General features: G+C 59.5%; 2 protein-coding genes across 4 annotated transcripts; one reads left to right on the top strand and one right to left on the bottom strand.

Annotated features, from left to right (window-relative positions):
- Window positions 1–828: 828 nt before the first annotated feature.
- On the bottom strand, window positions 829–19,002 carry PALM (paralemmin). Of its 3 annotated transcripts, XM_074529048.1 has the most exons (9): window positions 18,640–19,002; window positions 11,464–11,512; window positions 8,961–9,041; window positions 8,749–8,879; window positions 7,405–7,525; window positions 7,245–7,266; window positions 6,983–7,045; window positions 5,721–5,852; window positions 829–3,693 (listed from the first exon to the last, which is right to left on the bottom strand). In XM_074529048.1, exons 1-9 carry the CDS (start codon window positions 18,642–18,644, stop codon window positions 3,167–3,169), a joined length of 1,131 nt encoding a protein of 376 aa, XP_074385149.1. In that variant the 5' UTR covers window positions 18,645–19,002; the 3' UTR covers window positions 829–3,166. The 3 variants fall into 3 exon arrangements, with proteins under 3 accessions (XP_074385149.1, XP_074385147.1, XP_074385148.1); XM_074529046.1 differs by lacking the exon at window positions 5,721–5,852 and having other exon boundaries at window positions 18,640–18,823; XM_074529047.1 differs by lacking the exons at window positions 5,721–5,852; window positions 6,983–7,045 and having other exon boundaries at window positions 18,640–18,821.
- On the top strand, window positions 18,795–22,673 carry PRSS57 (serine protease 57). The gene is made up of 5 exons (XM_074529052.1): window positions 18,795–19,761; window positions 19,907–20,060; window positions 20,180–20,324; window positions 21,793–22,053; window positions 22,133–22,673. Exons 1-5 carry the CDS (start codon window positions 19,707–19,709, stop codon window positions 22,310–22,312), a joined length of 795 nt encoding a protein of 264 aa, XP_074385153.1. The 5' UTR covers window positions 18,795–19,706; the 3' UTR covers window positions 22,313–22,673.
- Window positions 22,674–22,971: the final 298 nt, after the last annotated feature.

Raw genomic sequence — 22,971 nt, 5'->3', positions numbered from 1 at the left:
TTTACCCCGTGGTGCCACACTCACTCCGTGGTGCCACACTCACCTCCTTAGTGCCCCATTTACCCCCTTAGTTACCCTCTTACCCCCTTCAGTGCCCCACTCACCCCTCGGTGCCCGTTTCTGCTGGGCTGGCACTGCCTGGCCTGGGCACAGTGGCCGTGCCCGTGGCTGCCAGGCTGCTCTGTGCTTCCGGGCAGGTGAGCTGAGCCTGTTCTACCCTGGGGCTGAGCCAAAGTCCACAGGCGATGCCAAGGAGCCAGGAGCGCTCCACGCCCGCCTCAGGGCGTGTGCTGGCACCTGGGCTGGCACCAGCGAGGGGTGAGGCCCCACTGCCCCAGAGAGAGCCCTGGAATCCCTGCCCTGGGCAGAAACGGGACCTGGGGGTGGACAGAGACCCTTGGGCACATGGTAATGGCACCTGGGGGTACCCTGAAAACTGGGCATCTATGTCCCCGTTACCTGGGCAGCATCATCCCTTTCCTCCCATTATCCTGAGTGCCCCAGACCCCTCTCTGCCCCAGGAGAGAGCCCTGGGATCCCAGCCCTGGGTAGAAGCAGGACCTGGGGATGGACAGAAACCCGTGGCCATGTGGTGATGGCACCTGGGGGCATCACCCCCTTTACCTGGGCAGCCACATCCCCTTCACCTGGGCATCCATGCCCCCTTTACCTGGCCAGCGTCCTCCCTCATCCCTTTCCTCCTGGGTGCCCCAGACCCCTCTCTCTTCCCCCATTTTCTGCCCACACAACGATGGAACGGCAGAACCCACCCCAAACCGCCCACCCTCACCCTCCCAGCACCCCCAGCCACCCACGGTGCCTCCAGGCTGGTTGTTCACACGGTTTTATTTGCTCGTTTTTGGGTGTTTTACAAACAACGGGGTGTGGGGAGGATGGGATGGGAAAGGGAAAGGGGAAGGGGAAATTCAAACGGCTTCGGCACAAGTGAAAAGCTCAGGGGCACGGGAAGTGCACTTCAGCAGAGCTGGGAGGGGACAGGGGGGATGTGGGGCGGGGTGGGGACGATGCCAGGCCCAGCACCCGCTCCTGTCACACCCCACCCCATCGCGGGGGTCTCATCCTGCCCCCCAGCACCCCCAGGGCCGGGCTGGGCTGGGGGTCGGAGCCAAATGAGGGGCAGGGGGTGCCAGGGAGGGGAGGGAGCCCCAGTTTGGGGCTAAGGGGGATTGCAGGGCCCACAGGGTGGGATGGATGGGGTGGGTGGTGTTGGCCCCTGATGTGGGGTGGCAGGAGGTGACATTGCCCCCAGCGCTGTGGGGGCGCCCAGGCCGTGCCCTGCTCTGCAGCAATGGGGCTGCAGCGGTGCCCAGCAGGGATGGAGGGGCAGGAGAGGCTCCCCTTGCCCTGGCAGTGCCCTCCCAATGCCCCCCTTGCCCTGGCAGTGCCCCCCAAACCCCCCTACCCCAGCCCTGCCTCTCCCAGGGGCTGTGGGTGCCAGGTTGGGGCTCAGCACAGTGACTCCAATGGGGACAAATCTGCAGCCTGGGTGGCACCTGGAGGGCACCAGGGGTGGCATGGGGACAGGGGGTGGCACTGCTCACACAGGGGGAGTGTGGGGGAAGGAAAGGCCCATCCTTGGGGGAGCTGAGCCCCATCCTTGGCTGCTGGACCAGCAGGGTCCTGGTGGGCTGGGCAGCTTGGATTCTGCCCCACACACATTTTGGGGGACCCCCATGGCAGAAGGAACCCTCTCACTCTTGGAAAAGGATCCCTCACCCTGCCCAAAGCTCCTGGGGAGCTCATGGGCAGCTGATGTGGGCACTGGGGACCATGGGGGGCTCCCCCTGCCTGCCCCAGCTGGTCTCAGTGGGGAGGAAACGCTGGTGCTGGTGGTGGAATCCCCACTGAAGGGCTGGGGTGCAGGGTCAGGCTGCCCCTCTGTGGGACACCACACCCCTGGCAGCTCCCAGTGCCCGAATTTGGGGTGAGCTGGGCTGCCCCCCACCCTGGGGACCCCCAAAGCTGCAGCCCAGGAGCCCAGAACGTGGCAGAGACAAGAAGGGAACAGAATGCTGGGCCACACTGCTGCTGCCACGAGGAACCACAGGACCCCCAGCCCATTCCTGCCCCACAGGGCTGAGCCCCTCAAGCTGCCCCTCACTCGCTGGCACTGCCCCAGGGGGACACGGGTACAATTCAGCCCCCTCAGCTGGCACAGTGAGGGCTCCAGGACGTGCCAGGAGGAGCAGGGCAGGCCTGGACTGACCCTGCAGGAGCCCCAGGCCATCAGCACAGCCCAGTGCCAGCGAGGGATGGATGATGCCCTCCATGCCCTTCCCTCACTGGCACTGCCCTATGGCGACACGGGCACAGTTCAGCCCCCTCAGCTGGCACAGTGAGGGCTCCAAGATGTGGAGCTGAGCCCAGGAGGAGATGGGGACAGGCTGGGCTGAGCCTGCAGGAGCCCCAGGTGGCTGTGACCGAGTACCAGCGAGGGATGGATGCTGCCCTCAATGCCCTTCCCTCACTGGCATTGCCCCAGGGGGGCATGGGCACACTGTGCCCTCAGCTGGCACAGTGAGGGCTCCAAGCTGAGCCCAGGAGGAGCAGAGCAGGCCCTGCAGGTGCCCCAGGTGGCTCTGGCCATCAGCACAGCCCAGTGCCAGGCAGGGATGGACGCTGCCCTCGATGCCCTGGGCACGCCCTGCCCTGGAGGGCTTGGAGAGCACAGGGATGAGGAGATGGAGCAGAGATGTCCAGGGGCAGCCAGCGGCCAGCAGAGCCAAACCTCGCCCTGCTGGATGATGGAGGCACAGAGGGAGAGGCTGGCACGGGGCTGGCACTGGGCTGGCACGGGGCTGGCACGGGGCTGGCTCCCATGCCCACCGCGGGCTGGCAGCTCCCGGGGACTCATCCACGGACACAGCGACGTCCTCCGATCCCCTGCCCGGCGGCTCCATCCCCCGGCGGCTCCGGGACGGTGTCGGTGACAGCGGGGCTGTGCTGGGCACGGGGCGGGCGCACCGTGGGGCGAGGGGGGCACTAATAAACACCACAGGCAGCGCTGGTGGGGGCGGCACGGGGCTGGCACCGGGCACGCGGGGCGGGCATCCCCGCTGTTGGCACCGCGCTGGACGTCCCCGGTTGTGCAGAGAGAGGGGCCGGTGTCCGGTGGGATGGGGGAACAGGGGGCTCGGCGCGGGGCTCACATCACCGTGCAGCACTTGCAGCGCTGCTTCTTCACGTCTGTCTCCTGCTCGGCCTCCTTGGCATCTGTGGCGTTGGCACCGTGCCCCGCCGAGCCCTCCTCGCCCAGGGGCTGCGCCGGCTCCAGGGCGGTGCCGTTGGGCGGCGTGTGGTCCTTGAGAGCCGGCTCCGCCTTGCCCTCGGCATCCTCGATCACCACCAGCTCGGCCTTGATGGTGCCCTCCAGCCCCAGCACCTTCTTGGTCTCGTTCTCATCCTCCACGTTCTGGTAGCCCATGAAGATCATGGTGACGGGCTGCTGCTGCTCCTGGCCGCCCTCTGTCCCCTCGCCCGGTGCCACCTTGGCCTGCAGCCCCGTGATCTCCCGTCGCGGTGTCGCCTTCTGGCTGCCCGCGCCGCCCTTGGCCGGGGTCTGGCACCCTTCGGCCTCGTCCGCCTTGTGCAGGAGCTCGTCCACCTCGGAGGAGCTCAGGGGGTGAGCCCCGTTCTGCAGGGCCCCGTCCTCGGCGCTCACCGCGTGCACCACTGCGGGGACAGGAGAGGGACGGTCAGAGGGGCTCGGGGTGGGGCACCAGGTGAGCTGTGTGAGCCCTTCCCCTCTCCAAAGGTGCTGCCACTGAGGCTGGGGCTCCCAGAGCATCCCAACCCTCCCCTCTGTGGTCACAGAGTGACCTCCCCATCTCCAAAAGTGCTGCCACTGAGGCTGAGGCTCTCACAGCATCCCAACCGTCCCCTCTGTGGTCACTGAGTGACTCCTTTCCCTCTCCAAAGGTGCTGCCATTGAGGCTGGAAGTCCCACAGCATCCCAACCGTCCCCTCTCTGGTCACAGAGTGACCCTTTCCCCTCTCCAAAGGTCCTGCTGGGACTCCCACAGCATCCCAACACTCCTCTCTGTGGTCACTGAGTGACCCCTTCCCCTCTCCAAAGGTGAGAGAAGCTCAGGATGGGGGCACCAAATGAGTTGGCAAAGTTCCTGCTGTCAGCCCCAGCTCCTGTGTGACCCCTTCTCATCTCCAAAGGTGCTGCCACTGAGGCTGGGACTCCCAGAGCATCCCAATCTTCCCCTCTGCAGTCACAGAGTGACCTCCCCATCTCCAAAGGTGCTGCCACTGAGGCTGGGACTCCACAACATCCCAGAGCTGCTGCCAGACCCTCTCTCATCACCTGGCAGCAGCCAGGGAGACTGAAATAAATAAAAGCCCAGTGGAAGGAGCTGTTCCCAGAGCCTCAGGCTCAGCCAGCCCTGCAGGAGCCAGGGCTGTTTGCCAGGCCAAGCTGCCACGGCAGGACGGTGTCTGCTGGCAGCCAGGGCTGGTGTGACACTCTGCCAGGTCACCACTGCCACCTCTGAGCCCCCAGAGACGCTGGGCAGCTGCTGCCCCACTGTGTCCCCACCACATGGGGCTCTCCTACCCCACTGCTCGTGGCACTGGGGCAGAGATGCCATGGCCAGAGCAGCCAAGGGCTCCTTGTGCTCTCCACTTGCCCTGGGCCATGATGTGATGGTCAGTGGGTGAGAGACAGTGACCAGCCTGGCACGGCCATGGCCACACAGAGGGGCTGAATGGGAGCACTGTGTTTTCCTTGAAGAGGGGTTTGTTCCACCACAGTTCCCAGTAGGATGCTCCACTTCCACGTCTGGTCCTTGCCACCACGATGGTGCTTTGGGTTTGGTTTGTCCTTGTCACCAAGATGGTCATTTGGGTTTGGCTGGTCCCTGTCACCACAATGGTTCCTTGGGTGGGATGGTCCTTGCCACCATGATGGTCATTTGGATTTGGCTGGTTCTGGACACCACGATGGTCATTTGTGTCCTTGCCACCATGATGGTCATTTGGAGCAGGTTCCCAGATGTTGCCAAAAGCAGCAGGAGCTGCAGACAGGGACCAGCCTTGGTGCTGCACTTGTGCCATCTCCATCAGCCACTGTCAGCATGATGATCATTGGGTTTGGTTTGTCCTTGTCACCACAGTGGCCATTTGGGTTTGGCTGGTCCCTGTCACCACAATGGTTCCTTGGATGGGCTGGTCCTTGCCACCATGATGGTCATTTGGGTTTGGCTTGTCCTTGTCACCACAATGGTTCCTTGGGTGGGATGGTCCTTGCCACCATGATGGTCATTTGGATTTGGCTGGTCCTTGACACCACGATGGTCATTTGGGTCCTTGCCACCATGATGGTCCTCTGGAGAGGTTCCCAGATGTTCCCAAAAGCAGCAGGAGCTGCAGACAGGGACCAGCCGTGGTGCTCCACTTGTGCCATCTCCATCAGCCACTGTCCCTGCTGCCAGCCTGTGGAACAGGCCAGCATGGTGCCAGTGCACGTTCCCTGCCCATGGGACAGCGTTGGACAGCACAGATCCTCTTCTCTGCTCTCCAGCAGCGCAGGGCAACAATGTGCAAACCACCAGGACCATCCACACTGTGCTGCCATGACAATCCTGTGATCCACCGTGGTGGGGTTGGTGAGGGATTGCCCTCAGGAGCATCCCCTGCCCTTCCTCACCCTGCTGGGACATTTGGGTGGCCTCTCCCTGTCCCCTGGCCCGTACCTTTCAGCTCGTCCTCGTACACCTTGACGCCCTGCACGCAGTGGTTCTGGGGCAGCATGGTGGTGCTGGACAGGACCTTGGTCTCCCCAGTCACTCTGTCCTTCTCCACGGTGATCTCCACCGAGTACATGGCTGGGACACAGAGGGGACAACGCGGGTTACGGTGCCCTGGCCCTGCCTGTGCCCTGCTCTGAGGGTGGTGGCAGGACAGAGCATGGCAGGAGCGCTGTGGTGATCAGCAGGGATCAGAGATGCCCAATGGTGCTCAGAGGTGCTCAGCAGTGCCCAGCAGGGCTCAGTGATGTTAGCAGGGTCCAGCAGGGCTCAGCAGGGTTCAGTGATGCTCAGCAGGGCTCAGTGGTGCCCGGCAGGGCTCAGAAAGGCTCAATGGTGCCCAACAGGGCTCAGTGGTGCCCAGCGATGCCCAGCAAGGGTCAGTAGCACCCAGCAGGGCTCAGCAGTGCCCAGCAGGGCTCAGTGATGCTCAGCAAGGCTCAGTGCTGCCCAGCGGTGCCCAGCAGGACTCATTGGTGCCCAGCAGGGTTCAGGAGCACTCAGCAGTGCCCAGCAGGGCTCTGAGGTGCCCAGCAGGGCCCAGCAGTGTTAGCAAGGCAGCAGCAAGGAGCAGTCAATGGCAGAGGCAGGTGTGACACCCCTGGCACATCCTGGTACCCGTGTCCATCCTGGTGCTGCTGGCATCCCCTTACCTGCATGGCTGCTGTGCTTCTGGGGCCGTGTCCGTCTGTCCAGGCAGTGAGAAATCCTGCCATTGGGCCTGGCTGGGGGCCAGGGTCATGCCCAGGGAGCTGCAACCCCCATGAGGGTGCTGGTGCTGGCACAGCCCCTCTGCCCCCATGGGATGGGTGACTCTTGGCATCTCTCCTTCCATTCCACTCCTGGCCAGCAGCGGGGTCCCCTCAGCCTCATCCAAGGACCCCAAATGGGCTCTGCCCCATTCTGGTGCCAGTCTGAGCTCTGCCCCAAGCCCCCCCAGCCCCGTGTGCCCCCCAGCTCCCTGTGCCTGGCACTGCTGCCTCAGCCTGCCCAGAGAAGCTGCAAACAGAGCAGGGAGGATGGAACTGCAGCAGAAACATGAGCAGGGCTCAGGGCAGGGCCCAGAGCCACGAACCAGCCGTGGGTTGGGATGAAAGCAGAACCAAGGAGGGATGTTCAGTGCCCTGCGCTTGGGAAGGCATCGAGCAAGCTGAGGGTGGCACAGAGGGCAGGGGGAGCAGCCTGCAGGGAGCTCAGCGGGCACCTACCCGCCTTCATCATCTCACTGCCTTCCACTGCCTTCATGGGGCTGCTGGAGAGCCTCTTGTCAGCTGGAGATGGAGAGGAGATGCTGCCTGAGACCGGCTGTGCCCCAGCGTGTGCCCCATGGATGGCACCTGGGAGGGCTCCCCCACCCAGGGCACACGGGCACAGGGCTCTGGTCCGGCTCTGCCCACCCATCCTGCCCTCAGGGCACCAGGAGGGCACAGCTGGTGCTGAAACACAGCCGAGAGATCAGGATTCACCTACCCTTAACTGTGCCCAGGGGACTCTGCAAAAAACAGAAAGGAGAGGTTAAAGGAGCTTGCAGGAACTGCCACAGACCCTCTGCGTGCACACCCACCACCCACAGCCCCCCAAACCCCCCAGGGATGGGCACCCCGACCCCATGGCCAGCAGCCCTGCCCACCTTCTGCGTGTTGGGGACAGCCTCAGCCTTCTTCTCCTCCTTGGCTGCTGCCTCTGCCAGGTTCTCCTTGGTCGAGGCCACTGAGCTGCTGTTCTCCAGCATCTCCAGCTCCTTCTCCAGCCTGCAGGGAGAGCCAGGGCTGAGGGCAGGGTGGGACAGGGAAATGGAGTGCAGCAACACAGGGCAGGGGAGAGGGGACACCCAGATTGTCCCCACAAGGAGCAGGGACACAGAGACTCTGGCATGGCTGTCACTTTGCAGGGGAAAACTGTGGGAACCCAGAACATCCCTCTGGCTGTCCAGCATGGCCAAGACCCTGCCAGGGGGCTCAGAGACCCTGGCACAGAGCCCAAAACACCTGTGGGTTTGATTATCACCAACCTTATATGAAGATCTGCAAGCCACAACAGTTTAAATAAAATAATAGTGAAGTTATGACAAGGTGGAAAAGTAGATTTTGGGGTTTTTGGAATGGGATTCAGGGGGGCAAGATGGAGGGAACTGGGTGTGTCCAGCCTTTCTCCTTCTTCTTCTTCTTGGCCTCCATCTTCTGCTGTGATGGTGGCACTTACAGATTGGTTTAGAGTAGAAGCTCACTGTCTAACATAGGTGATAGGTATTGGGAAGTAATTGTAAATATTGTACACGTAGTTTTTAGTATAAAGACTGCCCTGGGGGCAGGCAGAGTGCCTGGACTGTCTTGCTGAGTGGATCTCGGCAGGACAGGAGAAAGAATTTTATAGATAAGATACAATAAACAACCTTGAGACCGAGAAATTAAGAGCTCCGACTCCTTCTTCAAGCACTGGGCTGGGAAAAGAGATTTTTGAACTTTTCTCGGGGTCACTGTGACCAGCTAGAGACCCCGACACAAAAGCCAATGGGGTCAGCACCAAATGGATGGCAGAGATCCCACCATGGGCATATAGTTTTAATATAATATATCTCATAAAATAGTAAATCAAGCCCTCTGAAACGTGGAGTCAGATCCTCATCTCCTCCCTCAAACTGAGACCCCTGTGACCACGGTCACACAGCAGCTCCAAGCTCAGCGTGCCCTGCGTTGTTCCCAGCACCTGAATCTCAGCACCCACCTGCCCAGGGATGCTGGAAGGATACCCAGGGATGCCCAGGGGTGCCCAGGGATATCCAGGGATGCCCAGGGATGCTGGAAGGATGCCCAGGGATGCCCAGGGGTGCCCAGGGATGCCCAGGGGTGCCCATAGATGCCCAGGAGTGCCCAGGGATGTCCAGGGGTGCCCAGGGATGCCCAGGGGTGCCCAGAGGGTCTCTGGAGGGACTCTTGTGCCCTCTACCTGCACCCCAACATCCATCCCCTGTTACCTCTGGATGGTTTCCTCCAGCTCCTTGGTCTTCACCTCGTCCTCCTGCATCTGTTTCTTCATGGCCTCTTCCTCCTCGGAGGCAGAAGCCGGGGCTCCCTCCAGGAGCCATCTCTCCCGCAGAGCCTTGGACTGGGGGGCACAAAAGGGGGGTCACAATTCTGCCCTCCCCAGCTGGGGAGGATCCCAGGGGGCTCCAGGGGGGATTCTCACCTTGAGATGCTGCAGCTGCCTCCTGTCATCCTCCAGCTGCCGCCTTTTGTTCTCGATCTCCGTCTGACGCTTCCGCTTCTCCTGCAGGGACAGAGGGGTCGGTGCGGGGACCCCCAGGATTGGGGTTTCCAGTGTGAAAAATGCAAATTTTGTGATTGGCTTTTCACAAATATAAAAATGAATATTGAATGTGTAGTGCTAGAGAGTGGTGCTAATACTCTTAAGTAGTGAGGTAAATATAGTTTTGGGTTATAAAAAATGTTAAAATAGAAATGATGCTGTGTAAGACACTTATTTTAAAGAGAGGAATTGCAGCGAGGTAGCAGCCACAGGACACCTCAGAGAAAGAGAATTTATTGCTCTCTTATCAGAAGGAACAAACTTCTTCCCATCTCGCTCAGTCACGATTCAGAGGAAGAAGCTGACACTGACCAGACAATCCTGTGTTTGAATGGAATTTATGCATCATGTATGAGGTGTATGAATATGCAATGGGCTAATGTTTTTAAGGGTCAATCCTTTGTTAACTGTGTCCTTTTTTGGGCTTATGCTGCCTAGAAGAAGGTACCCAGACTGTCCATAACTCTTTGTCTTTATTGTCTCATATTGTCCTAATTCAAACTGTCAAAACTAATAATTATTACTAAGTATTATATTATATATATTAAAATATAATATATTTAATGATAATATATACTATATACTATATACTATATACTATATACTATATACTATATTATATATTATATATTATATATTATATATTATATATTATATACTATATATTATGTATATTTAATATAATCATTATAATATATATTGGTATCTATTATTATATAATTATTATAATTATTATAATTACTTATAATTATTACTATCATATTATTATTATTATTATTATTATTATTATTATTATTATTACTATTATTACTATTATTACTATTATTACTATTATTATTATTATTTTCCTACTATTATTTTCCTATTATTATTAAATTCTATTATTATTTTTATAACAATTTCATTACTAATAAACTTTTAAAATTTTAAAAACCAAGTGAATGGGCATTTTTCACACCAGAATTGGGAACACCCCACAGCAAGGCTGGTACCGAATCCCTGCTCTCTCTGGGACAAACCGAGGCATTGAGGGTGTGGAGGATTTCTCAAAATGTCATCTCCAAATGTCACCGTCCCCTCGGCGGCCCCGCGGGCTCTGCCTCGTCCCCCCCTCGCTGCCACCCGTCCTGGGGCTGCTCCAGATCATTTCAGCAGAGTCAGAGCCGGCGCTTTCTGCTCTGCTCCAGAACAATTTGCCCTTTGTGTGGCACAGATCGGCCGGCTGCCGGCGGGGCCGGGCACTGGGGCTGCGCTGGGTGGGTTCGAGCAGCTCCCCTGCCCTGCTCTGAGCTGGGAGGGGTCACTCAGCAGGGCCCCAACTGCTCCCTAATTAATATAATATAATATATATTATATAGTTATTCATAATTAGTTATTTGTAATTTTTATGTGTATTTATAACACATATATATAATAGAATTATTTATATTTAGTTAATAATAATATTATTATTAATATAAGATATAATATAGTTATTTATAATTAGTTATGTGTAATTTATATATATAATATATATTTATAATATATATTTCTATAATAAAGTTATTTATAATAATATTGTTAATATAATATACAATATAGTTGTTTGTAATTGGTTATTTGTAATTTTTATATATTTATAATATATTTATATAATAGAGTTATGTATAATATTATTAATATGATATATAATATAGTTGTTTATAGTTAGTTATTTGTAATTTTTATATATTATGTATATTTATAATATATTTATATAATAGATATATTTATAATATTATTAATATAATACATAATATAGTTATAATTAGTTATTTGTAATTTTTCTATATAATATCTCTTCATAATATATATTTATATAATAGAGACATTTATAATAATATTATTAATGTAATATATAATATAGTTCTTTACAATGACTTATTTATAAATTTTATATATATTTATAATGTATATTTATATAATATAATTATTTATAATAATATTATTAATATAATATATAATATGGTTCTTTACCATTAGTTTTTTATAAATTTAATATATATTTATAATGTATATTTTTATAATAGAGTTATTTATAATAATATTATAATATAATAGATATAATATAGTGCTCATGCCGGGCATGGCTGGAGAGCAGCATCCTCAGCCCTTCCTGGGGAAGGAACCATCACTCATTTCCCTCACTTGGGGCTCGTTAAGGAGCTGCTTCATTAATTAAACCTCCCAGCTGCCTGTTGCTCGCTCTGTCCCCGTTTCAAGCAGTGACACCCCAAGAAGAGCCCCCAGGGGCCTTTCTGAGCCCGATGTGTGGCTGAGCGCCTGCCCAGCTCTCCTGCACCTCCTCCTGCCCTGTCTGCCCTGTGTGATGCTGGTGATGCCCTGGGGCCAGGGAGGGACTCACCGCGATGGCCTGCAGCCTCTCCTGCTGAAGGGTGCTGGCCTCCACGACCCTGCGGAGAGAGCAGAGAGCAGCTGTGAGCGGGGACAGCAGTGGAGGTCACTGGGACAGCTGTGACACTGCCACTGTGGGACACTGACCAAGGCTGAGCCCTTCCCTTTGACCATCTGCTTCCTCCTCGCTGCCCTGGCACCAAGCATCCCTCACTGCTCGGATCCTCCAGGCACCTCTTACCCCTGTCCTGCCCAAATCCTGCCTTGCCCAGCCCCTGGAGCACTCAGCTCGTGCAGATCCACTCCTGCCGTGGTGCAGATGGAAACTGTGAGCGTGGAGGGGCTGGAGCAGGGCACTGATGGAGCTGAGAGGGGCTGGGCAGGATGATCCTGGAGCAGGATGATGCTGGAGCAGGATGATCCTGGAGCAGGATGATCCTGGAGCAGGATGATGCTGGAGCAGGATGATGCTGAGGCTGTGAGGAGCTGGGGCTGTGAGGGGCTGGAGCAGGATGATGAATCTGTGAGGGGCAGGAGCAGGATGATGCTGGAGCAGGATGATGCTGGAGCTCTGAGGTGCAGGAGCAGAATGATGGAGCTGTGAGGGGCTGGAGCAGGATGATGAATCTGTGAGGGGCAGGAGCAGGATGATGCTGGAGCAGGATGATGCTGGAGCTCTGAGGTGCAGGAGCAGAATGATGGAGCTGTGAGGGGCAGGAGCAGGATGATGCTGGAGCAGGATGATGCTGGGGCTGTGAGGGGTTGGAGCAGGGCCCTGCTGGCTGCCCCGTGTTCCAATCTGGCTCAAGCTTTCCATTCCAATTTCCAAGCCCTTTCTTGGCTGCTCACACCTTTCCCCGGCTGTGACCTTTCCGGGCTGTGTACACAGGCACATGTGCACAGGCAGACAGATACACTCATGTGCACAGACTGACACACACATGTGCACAGACAGACATACTCATGTGCACAGACAGACACATGGACACACAAAACAGCGGCCTCTGCTCCCTGTGCCCCCGTGGGCACCTCAGCAGCCCGGCCATGCCAGGATCCCTCTGCTGCCAGCTCCTCTCTGGCCTGGCACGGCTCTCCCAGGGATAATCAGGGATCATTCCCCACCCCACAGCCCCCCGTCCCCATCCCCGCAGCCCCCTGTGCCTGTCCCCATCCCCGCCCTCCTTGTCCCCAGGGTGTGCTGACCCAGCCCAGCCCAGCCCCGGGGCTCCAGGTGCGGGGCAGTGCCCGGTGGGACCAGGATGCCCCACAGGAGCTGCTGGCTGCCGGCCAGGCTGTGCTAATGAAGCGCTGAGCTGTGGCACTAATTAGGGTGGGAGGCACCGAGGTATTGCCAGCGATGGATCAGCTCTGCTCCCTTCCTAGAGCAAGGGATGGAGAAGCAGGCTCAGTGCTCCCAGAGAGGGAGTTTGACAAAGATGGGGGGCTGAGCCCCACAAATGGCACCATGGGCTGTGCCAGCCGTGTGTGTGCCCTCACAGGGGCTCCTCACAGGCTGCCCCACCACTCAAACAGGCTTGCAGGCTCAGAGAAGCCTCTGCTCCCTCCTCGAAGGCAGCAACGAGCTGGGAGCTGCTCAGAGGAGCCGTCCTCCCCTCACCCCACACGCCGGGGATCCCTGTGATGCACAAAATCCAGGCCAGGAAAACAAACCCTGGGGAAGGTGTTGCTTTTGTGGTGTTATTTTTGTGCTGTTTGCAGCGACGCTGGGACTGCTCTACCGGCACTGCTCTCACATCCCTGTGTCCCCTGGGGTGTCCCCTGTGTCCCCTCACCACCCCACACCACCATCATCATGGTCTTCCTCCTGCTCTGGGTCCCCTCAGCCCGGCCCTTGGCACCCCCACACTCCCAGCCCTGTTTCTCTCCTGGATCTTGCACTATTCCACAGATCCAAACTTTTACAGCATTCCTGAAACATTCTGTTCTGCTTTTTCCTCTCTCCTCCATCCTCTTTTTTTTTTTATTTTCCATTATTTGCTGCAGACTCCACATTCCCAGGTCAGACGCCAGGAAATCTTCCTGGCCCAGGGAGAGACACAAAACAGGCTGGGACAATCTCTCAGAGCCTGCTCAGACCCTGCTCGGGGGGCTCTGATCCATCCTGGGGGGCTGCGCAGGGACCCCCCAAGCCCCCCCAGTCTCTGCTTGCTGGGACAAGGCACTTAGGTGGAGTGAGGGGGTCCCAGGCCCCCCAAAACCCCCATCCAGCCTGCCCTGCCCTGTCTCTGGGGCCCTTGTGACTGATGGAGGCGGTTCCCTGGCGACAGTTCCCTGGCAACGGTGCCATGGCAACGGCGCCATGGCAACGGGAGAGCGCCAGGGGGATGTGGGGGGATGCTCAGGGGGATGTGGGGGGATGCTCGTGGTGGCAGAGGGAGCACAGGGGTTGGGGTGCCCTCCCTAGGCCTGGCACCCTGACACAGTGCCAGTCAGAGCTGTGGCATCATTGGGACACTTTAGAGGTTCTGGTGCTCCTGATCCATCCTGGGTGCCAGCAAAGGTTGGAAGGTGATCCCAGGAGCCACTGAGCTCCTCAGGAGCCTCCAGCCCAGACAAGGAGCAGGGAAGAGGAGCAGGGACATGGGGGATGATGGCCTGGGAACTCACAGGAGCAATCCCCAGGCTTGAGACTGGACCCACACATGTGTGAGCATACACACACCCATGCTCTCCTGCACTCTCCCTGGGATCTCCTGCTCGTGGTGGCAGAGGGACCACAGGGTGGTCCAGGCATCCCTGGAGCTTCCTTAGGGGTTCTGGTGCTCCTGATCCATCCTGGGTGCCAGCAAAGGTGGGAAGGTGATCCCAGGAGCCACCAGGCCAGACAAGGAGCAGGGACATGGGGAATGACACCCTAACAAAGAGCAGGGAGAAGGAGCAGAGACACGGGGGATGACACCCTGGGAGCACCCAGGAACAATCCCCAGGCCCAAAGCTGGGCTTACACACACGTGTGAGCACACACACACCCGTGCTCTCCCCGTGCTCTCCCTGGGCTCTCCCCGGGCTCTCCAGCTCTTTCCAGCCCTGCTGATGCTGCCGTTTCCCACCATCACAAGGGAAGCCCGTGACCTTTTGTCTCCTCCCCGCCTGACATGAAACAATAATGTTTATTTGCCTTCCTCCGGTTTTTTCCCATTAGCTCATCCAAATGTGTGAAGAGCCGCTTGGAGCTGCTCCCCTGCCCTGCCCTCCCTCCCCACCCGAGCTGGGGGAGCCCAGCAGATCTCCCTGCATGGAGCAGGCCCGGGCTGTGTGGCAAAGACACCAATCGAGGCATCAGCGCTGATTTCCAGCTCCATTTCCATGCCAGGAGCACGGAGTGACGAGGATGCAAAGCTCTGTCACAAAGCCACGAACAGCGGGGCCGGGATCGAACGCCCCCGATGGCAGGAGAGGGAGGGGAAAGGAGGGGAAGGGGAGGGGGCTGCAGCCGCCCTGGGGCTGCCATGCATCGACCGTGAAGGCAAATGCATCATCGACAGCGGGATGGGGCAGGGATGGGCAGAAATGGGCAGGGATGGGCAGAAATGAGCGTGGCCAGCACAGGGTGGGGACCATGCTCAGGTCCTGCTGCATCCATCCATGGCATCCTCCCTGCCTGCCCCACAGTTTCTGCATCACCCCAATGCCCATCACACTCCTCACATCTGCCTGCGCAGCCTCAGCCATCCCCCTGCTCGGGGAAGGGACAGGGACAGGGACAGAGGGGGGAGGAGATGGCAGCCCCAGGCTCCCAAAAAAAAAAAATAACGCAGATGCATTAGAGCAAAGCCGAGCTGCCTGATTGATTCTCCGGGCTGAGACGTGGGCTGGGAGTGCCAGGAGAAAATGGATCCCATGAATATTTGATGAACGGAGGCTCGGGGAAGGGAGTTTGATTGGAAAATTACAGATCTTTCAAACAATGGTTCAAGTGCCCTCCAAACACTTGGGTTTCCAGCTCCTTTCCAGTTAGAGGAGCAAGGAAACTCCCCCCAGGATTCATGAATGAGAGTGGAGCCGGCTGCTCCCCACCCCCAGGGGCAGTGACAGTGCTGGCACTGGCCAGGATGTGGCACCTGTCCCCTGTCACAGCCATCCCTGTGTTGCTGTGTGCCAGGGGCAGCAATGCCATGAGCACAGGCACAGATGATGCTCCGAGGAGGCAGCAGGAAGGTGGATCCAGAGCCCTGACACCCAGACAAGGAGCAGGGACATGGGGATGACACCCTGGGGGCTCACAGGGAGCTCAGTGCTCAGTGCCAAGCCCAAGATCTGGGCCCAACCCAAGGAAAAACCTGTCTGGGGCAGGATCCACCCGGCTCCTTTCCCTGCTCCAGGCTCATCCTTGTCCCTGACAGTGGCTCCTGTCTGGGGCCTGGGGGCTGCTTGTCTCGGGATGCACTGAGGAGATGCAGGAATCTGGGCTGTGCACCTCCTCAGCTTTCCTGGGGCATCTCCACTGCTTGAAGCCCATCTCAGCTCCCAGCTCAGCTCCCATCTCAGCTCCCAGCCCAGCTGCAGCCCCATGAACTCCCATCCCCCTGGGGAAAGGGGCTGTTTCCAGCCAGGAAGCAGCAACACCAACAGCAGCGGCTTCCCAGGAAACCTGCTCCAGTTCCTCCCAGCTCCTCCCAGCAAGGCAGGTCCAGCTGAGAGGCCCTTTGAGCTCTGAAATCCATGATCTGCCAGCCCCAGGCAGGGCTGGGTGCTGTGGTGGGGTGTTGCTGTGGGGTGTTTGTGTGGGATGCTGTTTTGGGGTGCTGTTTTGGGGACATGGCAAGGTGCTGCCCTGCTATTGTGGGGTGTTTGTGTGGGATGCTGTTTTGGGGTGCTGTTTTGGGGTTTGTGGCCTCCCCTGCTCCAGCTGGGAATGGTGACAGTGCTGCCCCAGCTGGACACACGGACAGGACAGAGCTGATCCCTTCTGGAGGCAGCAGGGTCTGGCCTGGGTTTTATTTCTCCCTGGATGCCAGCAGAGAGCCAGGACTTGAGTCCCTTCCCAAAGGACTCATGGCAGAAATCTCAGTTATTTCCCAAACAGAAATCTTCCTCTTTCCCCTGCAACTGCCACCTTCCAACCAGGGCAGGCAGGACCAGGAGAGCCCTCACTCCAAGGAGACCCTCAAAGCCAAGGGGAGAGCAGCAAAACAAACCAGCAGAGCAGCCAGATGTGAGCGCAGAATCTGCAGCTGCTCCCGAGCCCTGACAGCAGCAGGAGCAGAGGGCACAGGAGCAGCTCCAGAGGGACCAGCAGGGCCTTTTCCAGAGTTGGAAACTTTCTGCCAAAGCTCCCTGGGCACCAGTGGGTGGTGGCAGCCAGGACCCTCCTGCTGTGCCAAGGCAGAGCAGGAGCCAGGGCACGGTGCCCACCCCAGCAGTGCCCACCCCAGCAGTGCCCACCCCGGCAGTGCCCACAGAGCCAGGCCAGCACCTTGCCATGTCCCCAGCTGCCCTGGGACCCTCCTCATCCTCCAGCCCCTCAGCCAGGCTCTGCAGCTCAGTGCCTGCAGGGGCTCTATTGTTTTTCTTCATGGCTGTGCCCCCCACCTGGGGTCACTCATGGATTTTCACTCCAAATAAAAGAGACGTTGGCAGGTGCTGGAAGGAGAAACCCTTTGCACCCCTCTGTGGTTGTTTGGGAGGGAGAGTTGGTGCAGAGCAGGGTGAATGTGGAGCCCAGGAGCCCCCAGCCTGTCCAGCACCATCCCCAACAGCTCCTCACCCCCTCCCCAGGGCACGGCACACCCCTGGGCTCTGCCCTTCCCCTGGCTGCTGCCTTTTGGCAAATCACACACACCTTTTCCTCCCCAAAGAGGCTCCTTCCTGCAGGGACTGTGGCGCCCTGGAGCTGCCCCAAGCCTGGCCCAGCAGCACAGGGAGCCCTCTGTGCCTCCCCAGCCCCACAATTCCCACAACACCCCCAGCTCATTCCGGCCCCAGAGCCCACCCTGAGCCCAGCCCACCCCTCCCCATTGCCCCCATGGCTACCATGTGCTGTGAGAGGGACCTGTTGAGCCCCCCTTGTGTCACTGCCCGGCGCCAATGGCGAGGTGCCCACCAGGGTGAGGTGCCCACCAGGGTGAGGAGCACCCCAAAACTGCCTGGAGGAACCCCCAGTGCCAACCCCAGTGGGTATTCACCATGCTGGGCACCAGAGCCACCAGGCCTGGCTGAGACAGGGCCAGCGCTGCCTTCCAGCCCCTCGAGCACCCTCCTGGTGTCCCCAAAGGGGTAAAACCAGCAGGACAGGCGGTGGCCACCAGCCCCTAGTGGCCTCTGCCTGCTCCGTCCTTCCCCCACCCTCCCGGCTCCGGTCAGGGCCCCAGCGCAGCACACAAAGGATGAGGCCGGGCTCCCACAGTGTCCGTCTGTCCATCCGCTCCACCAGGATCCCCCCGGCCACAGCTGCTTCCCCAGGGCAGGGTTTGGGGGCGCAGCGCAGGGAGGGGTCCGCAGCTCTCCCCACCCACTCACCCCACCACACGCAGCAGCAACAACAGGTTCAAAACACAAAAATAAACGCCCTGTCCACCCCCTCGCCCCGATTCCTGCGCCGCTGCCAGCCCCGGTACCCCGAGCACCCTCGGCACCCCCGCACCCCAATCCCGGGGCCTCGCTGCTGCTGCTGCCCCCCAAACCGGGACCGGGACCGGGGAGGGGCCGCACCTGCTGAGCGGCGCCGGGGACAAGGAGGCCCCGGGATGGGGGTACCGAGCCCCAAAACCGAGGGGATGGGAGCTCCCCGTATTTGGGGCCTGAGCTCCGGGAGCTGGAGGGATGTGAGCCCCCAGTTTTGGGGTCACAACGCAGGAATGGGGGGGATGCGAGCCCCACCTCCGGTTTTGGGGATCCCAAACCTCAGCATAGGGGGATTCAAACCTCCATTACCGGAGTGATGAATCCCCAGAATCGGGGGGGTGCGAGCCTCCGGTTTTGGGGTGCTGAGTGCCCGGGAGCGGGGGGATATGAGACCCCACGTTGGGACTCCCCAGCCGCGGCATCGGGGGTGTCGGAGCCCCCGGTAGGACCGGGCAGAGCTTCCCGCAGCCCCGTGCGGGGGTCCCGAGCCCCCCCGTCCCCCGCTTCCCGCTCCCCCCCTCCCGGTACTGCGGTCTGAGCCGGCGGGGCCCGGGGGAGCCGCGGCCCGGTACCGGGACCCCGGCTCGGCTCCGGTACTCACTCCATGGTCCCGTGGCGGCTCCGGTGGGCTCGGCGAGCGGCGGAGCGGGGCCGGCGGCCGCCGGCGTGCCGGCGCTCAGGGCCCGGCGGGCGGCGGCATCCCCGGCGGGGCTGCGGGATGCGCAGGGATGTCGGGACCGCGCCGGTGCTCCCGCCTCCCTCCCTCCCGCACAGCTCCGTCTGCCGGGCGCGCCCCGCCACTGCCGCCGCCCATCGGCCGCGCCAGGCTCGGGTTATTTGCTCCTGGGGGTCCCAGATGCGTCCCGGCCCCCCATCCCTCAGCCGGAGATTTTGGGGGTCCCGTAGTGGGTCCTGGGGAGAGTTGGAGGGGCTGCATTCAGAGCCCGTCCATGAGCACAGCCCCTGTCAGGGGTAACCCACTCTCCTGTGAGTGCAGCCACCCCGTCCTGCCCCACTCCAGGAACTCTTTGCTCCCCCTTTCCCCTCCCCTATTTCCCAACCCAACGGCCCAACTGCCGCAGGAAGCCCTGGGCCGCCCTGCGTTGGGAAATCTGCCCAGCTCTGCCGGGACAGAGCTCTGCTCTGGGCCCCAGAGCAAGCCAGGTTCTGCTGTGAGGGTCAACACATCCCCCCACACACCCTGCCCCCCATCCCTGCACCCCTTTTTGCCTTCCAGGTTGATACAGAATAGAGGGAGGAAACTGCCCCTCTGCCCACAGCATCATCCCACAGTTATTGGGGTTTTGGAGGGGCTGAAAGAGGCATTGGATGGGGGCACAGCACAGTCCCTGTGCCACCCACAGCACTCCTGGGGACACTGTGGAGTCTGAGAGGTGTCTTGGGGCCCCGCTGCTGCCACCTCCCTGCGGAGAGGAGATTCATGGCAGGAAAAAAGGGAGCCAGGGCTGAGGAGCTGCTCTGCTCCTCATCTCCCACTCCGGGGGAAGCTGCACGGGAGCCCTGAATTGCACAAAGCAGCAGCACCCGCAGGAGGAAGCGGGAGGGAAACACCCGCCCCCATCCCAAAGCTCAGCCCCTGAGGGGATTTAAGCCCCCCCAGCCCCAGCAGCCCCAGCGGTGGTGGCAGTGTCCCCTCTCCGTGCCACCATGGTCACAGCTGGGCTCTTCATCCTCATCATCCTCCCAGCTCTGGCTCCGGCAGGTAATGAGAGAATTGGGGTGTCAGGGCACATCCCCAGGGTGGGAAACACCAACCCCGGCCTCCAACCGCCCCCTGCACCCACTGGGCACATCCCCAGGGTGGGAGATACCAACCCTGGCCTCCAACCGCCCCCTACACCCACCAGGCACCCAGGGCAGTCAGATCATCGGGGGCAAGGCTGCAGCCCCCCATTCCCGGCCCTTCATGGCCTCCATCCAGCTGGACGGCGAGCACGTCTGCGGGGGCTTCCTGGTGTGGCCCCGCTGGGTGATGACAGCCGCCCACTGCTTCATTCCCAGGTGAGCCTTGGCATGCTGTGCCCCCTTCCAGCCACTCAATCTGCCCCCTTTGAGTCCCCCTGGCCATTTCCCCATCCCCAGGGGCTACCAGCACCCTCTGAGCCCCGCCTTGGCCACAGGCGCAGCCCCTTGGTGCGGGTGGTGCTGGGAGCCCAGCGGCTGCAGGAGCCCGAGGGGTCCCAGCAGATCTTCAGCGTGCTCGAGTCCATCGCCCACCCGCTGTACACCCCCGGTGCCGCGGACAACGACATCCGCCTGCTCCGGGTGAGTCTGCACCGCCGGGCACGGGGGGCGAGAGGGAGATGGGTGCCCCATGGCCCCGGGAAACCGGGAGGGAGCTGGGGTGTCCACAGCCCCAGGAGGGAGGTTGGATGTCCATGACCCTGGGGCACCTGGAGGAGGTTGGGTGCCCCACGGCCCCAGGAGGGAAATGGGGTGCCCCACGGCCCTGGGGCATTGGGAAGAGGTTGGGTGTCCACAGCCCTGGAGCACCAGGAGAGAGATTGGATGCCTACGGCCCCAGGAGGGAGGCTGGATGCCCACGGCCCCAGGACATAAGGAGGAGGTTGGGTGCCCCACGGCCCTGGGGCTCTGGGAGGAGATGGGATGCCCCACGGCCTCAGGGCACCAGGAGAGAGCTGGGGTTGAGTCCTATTCATCCTCCTAGGGCTGCTGAGAGGATAGCTAAGATAGTTAGGAGCGTAGGGTTTAGTGAGGGTGAGGTTATGGAGAGTAGTGTGATTGGGGGAGTTTTATGACAGTAGATAGAAGGAGGCCGGTGGTGAGAGGAGAGCCTTGGAGTGCTTCTGGGAATCAGAAGTGGATTGGCACTAGTCCTGGTTTTATTGCAATTGCTGAGGTGAGGATCAGGCAGGATGTTGGGTGCAGATATCGGACCCAGAGCACCAGAAAGGAGCTGGGTGTCCATGGCCCTGGGGCACCAGGAAAGAGATTGGGTGCACCATGGGCCCCAGGGCACTGGGACGAAAGTTCGGTGTCCACAGCCCTGGGAGGGAGGTTGGGGGCCCCACGGCCCTGGGGCTCTGGGAGGGAGCTGGGTGTCCCACCAGCCCGAAGCATTGGGATGAATGTTGGGTGTGCACAACCCTGGAGCACCAGGAAGAGGTTGGATGCCCCACGGCCCCGGGGCTCTGGGGTGAAGGTTGGGTGTCCCACAGCCCCAAAGCACCGGGAGAGAGCTGGGGTGCCCCATGGTCCTGGAGCTCTGAGAGGGAGGTTGTGTGTCCACAGCCCCAGCACACCAGGAGGGAGCTGGGATGTCCATGGCCCCGGGAGGGAGGTTGGATGTCCACAGCCCCAGGACATCGGGAGGGAGAGGGGGTGCCCCATGGCCCCAGGACACCGGGAAGAGGGTTGGGTGCTCCACGGTCTCAGGGCTCTGGAATGGAGGTTGGGTGCCCCACGGCCCCAGGATACCGGGAGGAGCTGGGGTGCCCCACGAGGGCCGAGCCGACACTAGATGTCAGTGCTTCTCCGGAGAAGCAGGACCGCGCCGTGGGGTGTGATGGAGGCACTGAGGCCACACCGACCACGGCCGGGTCGGGTCTCTCCAGCAGAATGGGACCAGTGCAGAGGGTGACAGGGAGGGAACCAGCCTCTGTAGGAGGACAGGCAGGGCTGGGGGGTCAGCAGGAGCGGTGAGATGCGGCAGGAGCAGCTGGATGGGGGCTCTGCCCCAGCAGCAAAGCCACCACGGCCTCGCTGCCCCCAGCTGAACGGGTCGGCCACGCTGAACGAGTTCGTGAAGCGGATCCGCCTGCCCTGCCCGCACATCGACCTGAAACCCGGCACTGTCTGCACCGTCATGGGCTGGGGGGACACCTCCAACTTCGGGGAGCAGCCCACGGAGCTGATGGAGACCAACACCACCATCGTCAAGAGGAGCCTGTGCCGGACGCTGTGGAGGGGCAAGGTCTCGGCCAACATGCTGTGCGCGGCCAGCCGCAGCACCAGGCTGCAGGGAGTCTGCTCTGTGAGTGCCCCCCGGCCCCTGCCCCTCACTGACCCTTCTGTGGGACCCCCAGATCCCCCTCACACCCCTCACTCTGCAGGGAGACTCCGGGGGACCCCTGGTGCTCAAGGACAAGGTCCATGGCATCGTGTCCTTCTCCGGGGAGAGGTGTGGGGACCGTCGGTTCCCTGATATCTACACCAAGATCTCCAATTACATTGACTGGGTGCATCACGTTGTGCGAGGGTTCCGCTCTCAGGAGGGGGGGCTGAAGCCCTAGGGTGGCTGGGAACCTTGGGGGCAGCTGGGCTGGGGGAACAGGGGCTGAGATCTCTCATGGAAGGGGAGAAAAGGGCCAGAACTTCCACATCCTCCAGCTCTGGAGGGGCTGGGAGCTGATGCTCTGGGCTCCAGGTCGGGGCAGAATCCCCTTTCTGGGGAGTTATGTACCCCCTAGGCTACACCAGAACCCCCCCCGTACATCCTCCTGCTGTGTCAACATTTACCTTCCTCAATAAACCCTCAGTCCCCATCCCACTGTGTTTTGGTTCCCCTGACTTGTCCGGGCTGTGTTTGGATGGAGCAGGGGGATGCAGGAGGGAGGGGAGTGCAGGCTCTGCCCCAGAGGAGCCAGGATCTGCATCCAGGAGCCAGGATCTGCATCTAGGAGCCAGGATCCACATCCAGGAGCCAGGATCTGCATCCAGGAGCCAGGATCTGCATCCAGGAGCCAGGATCTGCATCTGGGGGTGCAGGCCCTGCCCAAACCTCAATAAACCCTCAGTCCCCATCCCACTTCTCCCCTGGTGTTTTGATCTTCCTGACTTGTCCTGGATGTGTGTGGATGGATCAGGGGGATGCAGGAGGGAGGGGAGTGCAGGAGCCAGGATCTGCATCCAGGAGCTGCCACCCCAGAGGAGCCAGGATCTGCATCCAGGA

This window comes from Zonotrichia albicollis, chromosome 29, assembly GCF_047830755.1.
Source record: "Zonotrichia albicollis isolate bZonAlb1 chromosome 29, bZonAlb1.hap1, whole genome shotgun sequence".
Taxonomy (NCBI): Eukaryota; Metazoa; Chordata; class Aves; order Passeriformes; family Passerellidae; genus Zonotrichia; species Zonotrichia albicollis.
This window is presented reverse-complemented; position numbering and strand designations above follow the sequence as displayed.

Coding starts and splice junctions, on each gene's coding strand:
- PALM (XM_074529048.1), bottom strand. Junction 9,042..11,463: donor AGAGGCTGCAGGCCATCGCG/GTGAGTCCCTCC, acceptor CTGTCCCTGCAG/GAGAAGCGGAAGCGTCAGAC. Junction 8,880..8,960: donor GGCAGCTGCAGCATCTCAAG/GTGAGAATCCCC, acceptor TGTGCCCCCCAG/TCCAAGGCTCTGCGGGAGAG.
- PRSS57 (XM_074529052.1), top strand. CDS start 19,707: ATGGTCACAGCTGGGCTCTTCATCCTCATCATCCTCCCAGCTCTGGCT. Junction 19,762..19,906: donor CCCAGCTCTGGCTCCGGCAG/GTAATGAGAGAA, acceptor TACACCCACCAG/GCACCCAGGGCAGTCAGATC. Junction 22,054..22,132: donor GGCTGCAGGGAGTCTGCTCT/GTGAGTGCCCCC, acceptor CTCACTCTGCAG/GGAGACTCCGGGGGACCCCT.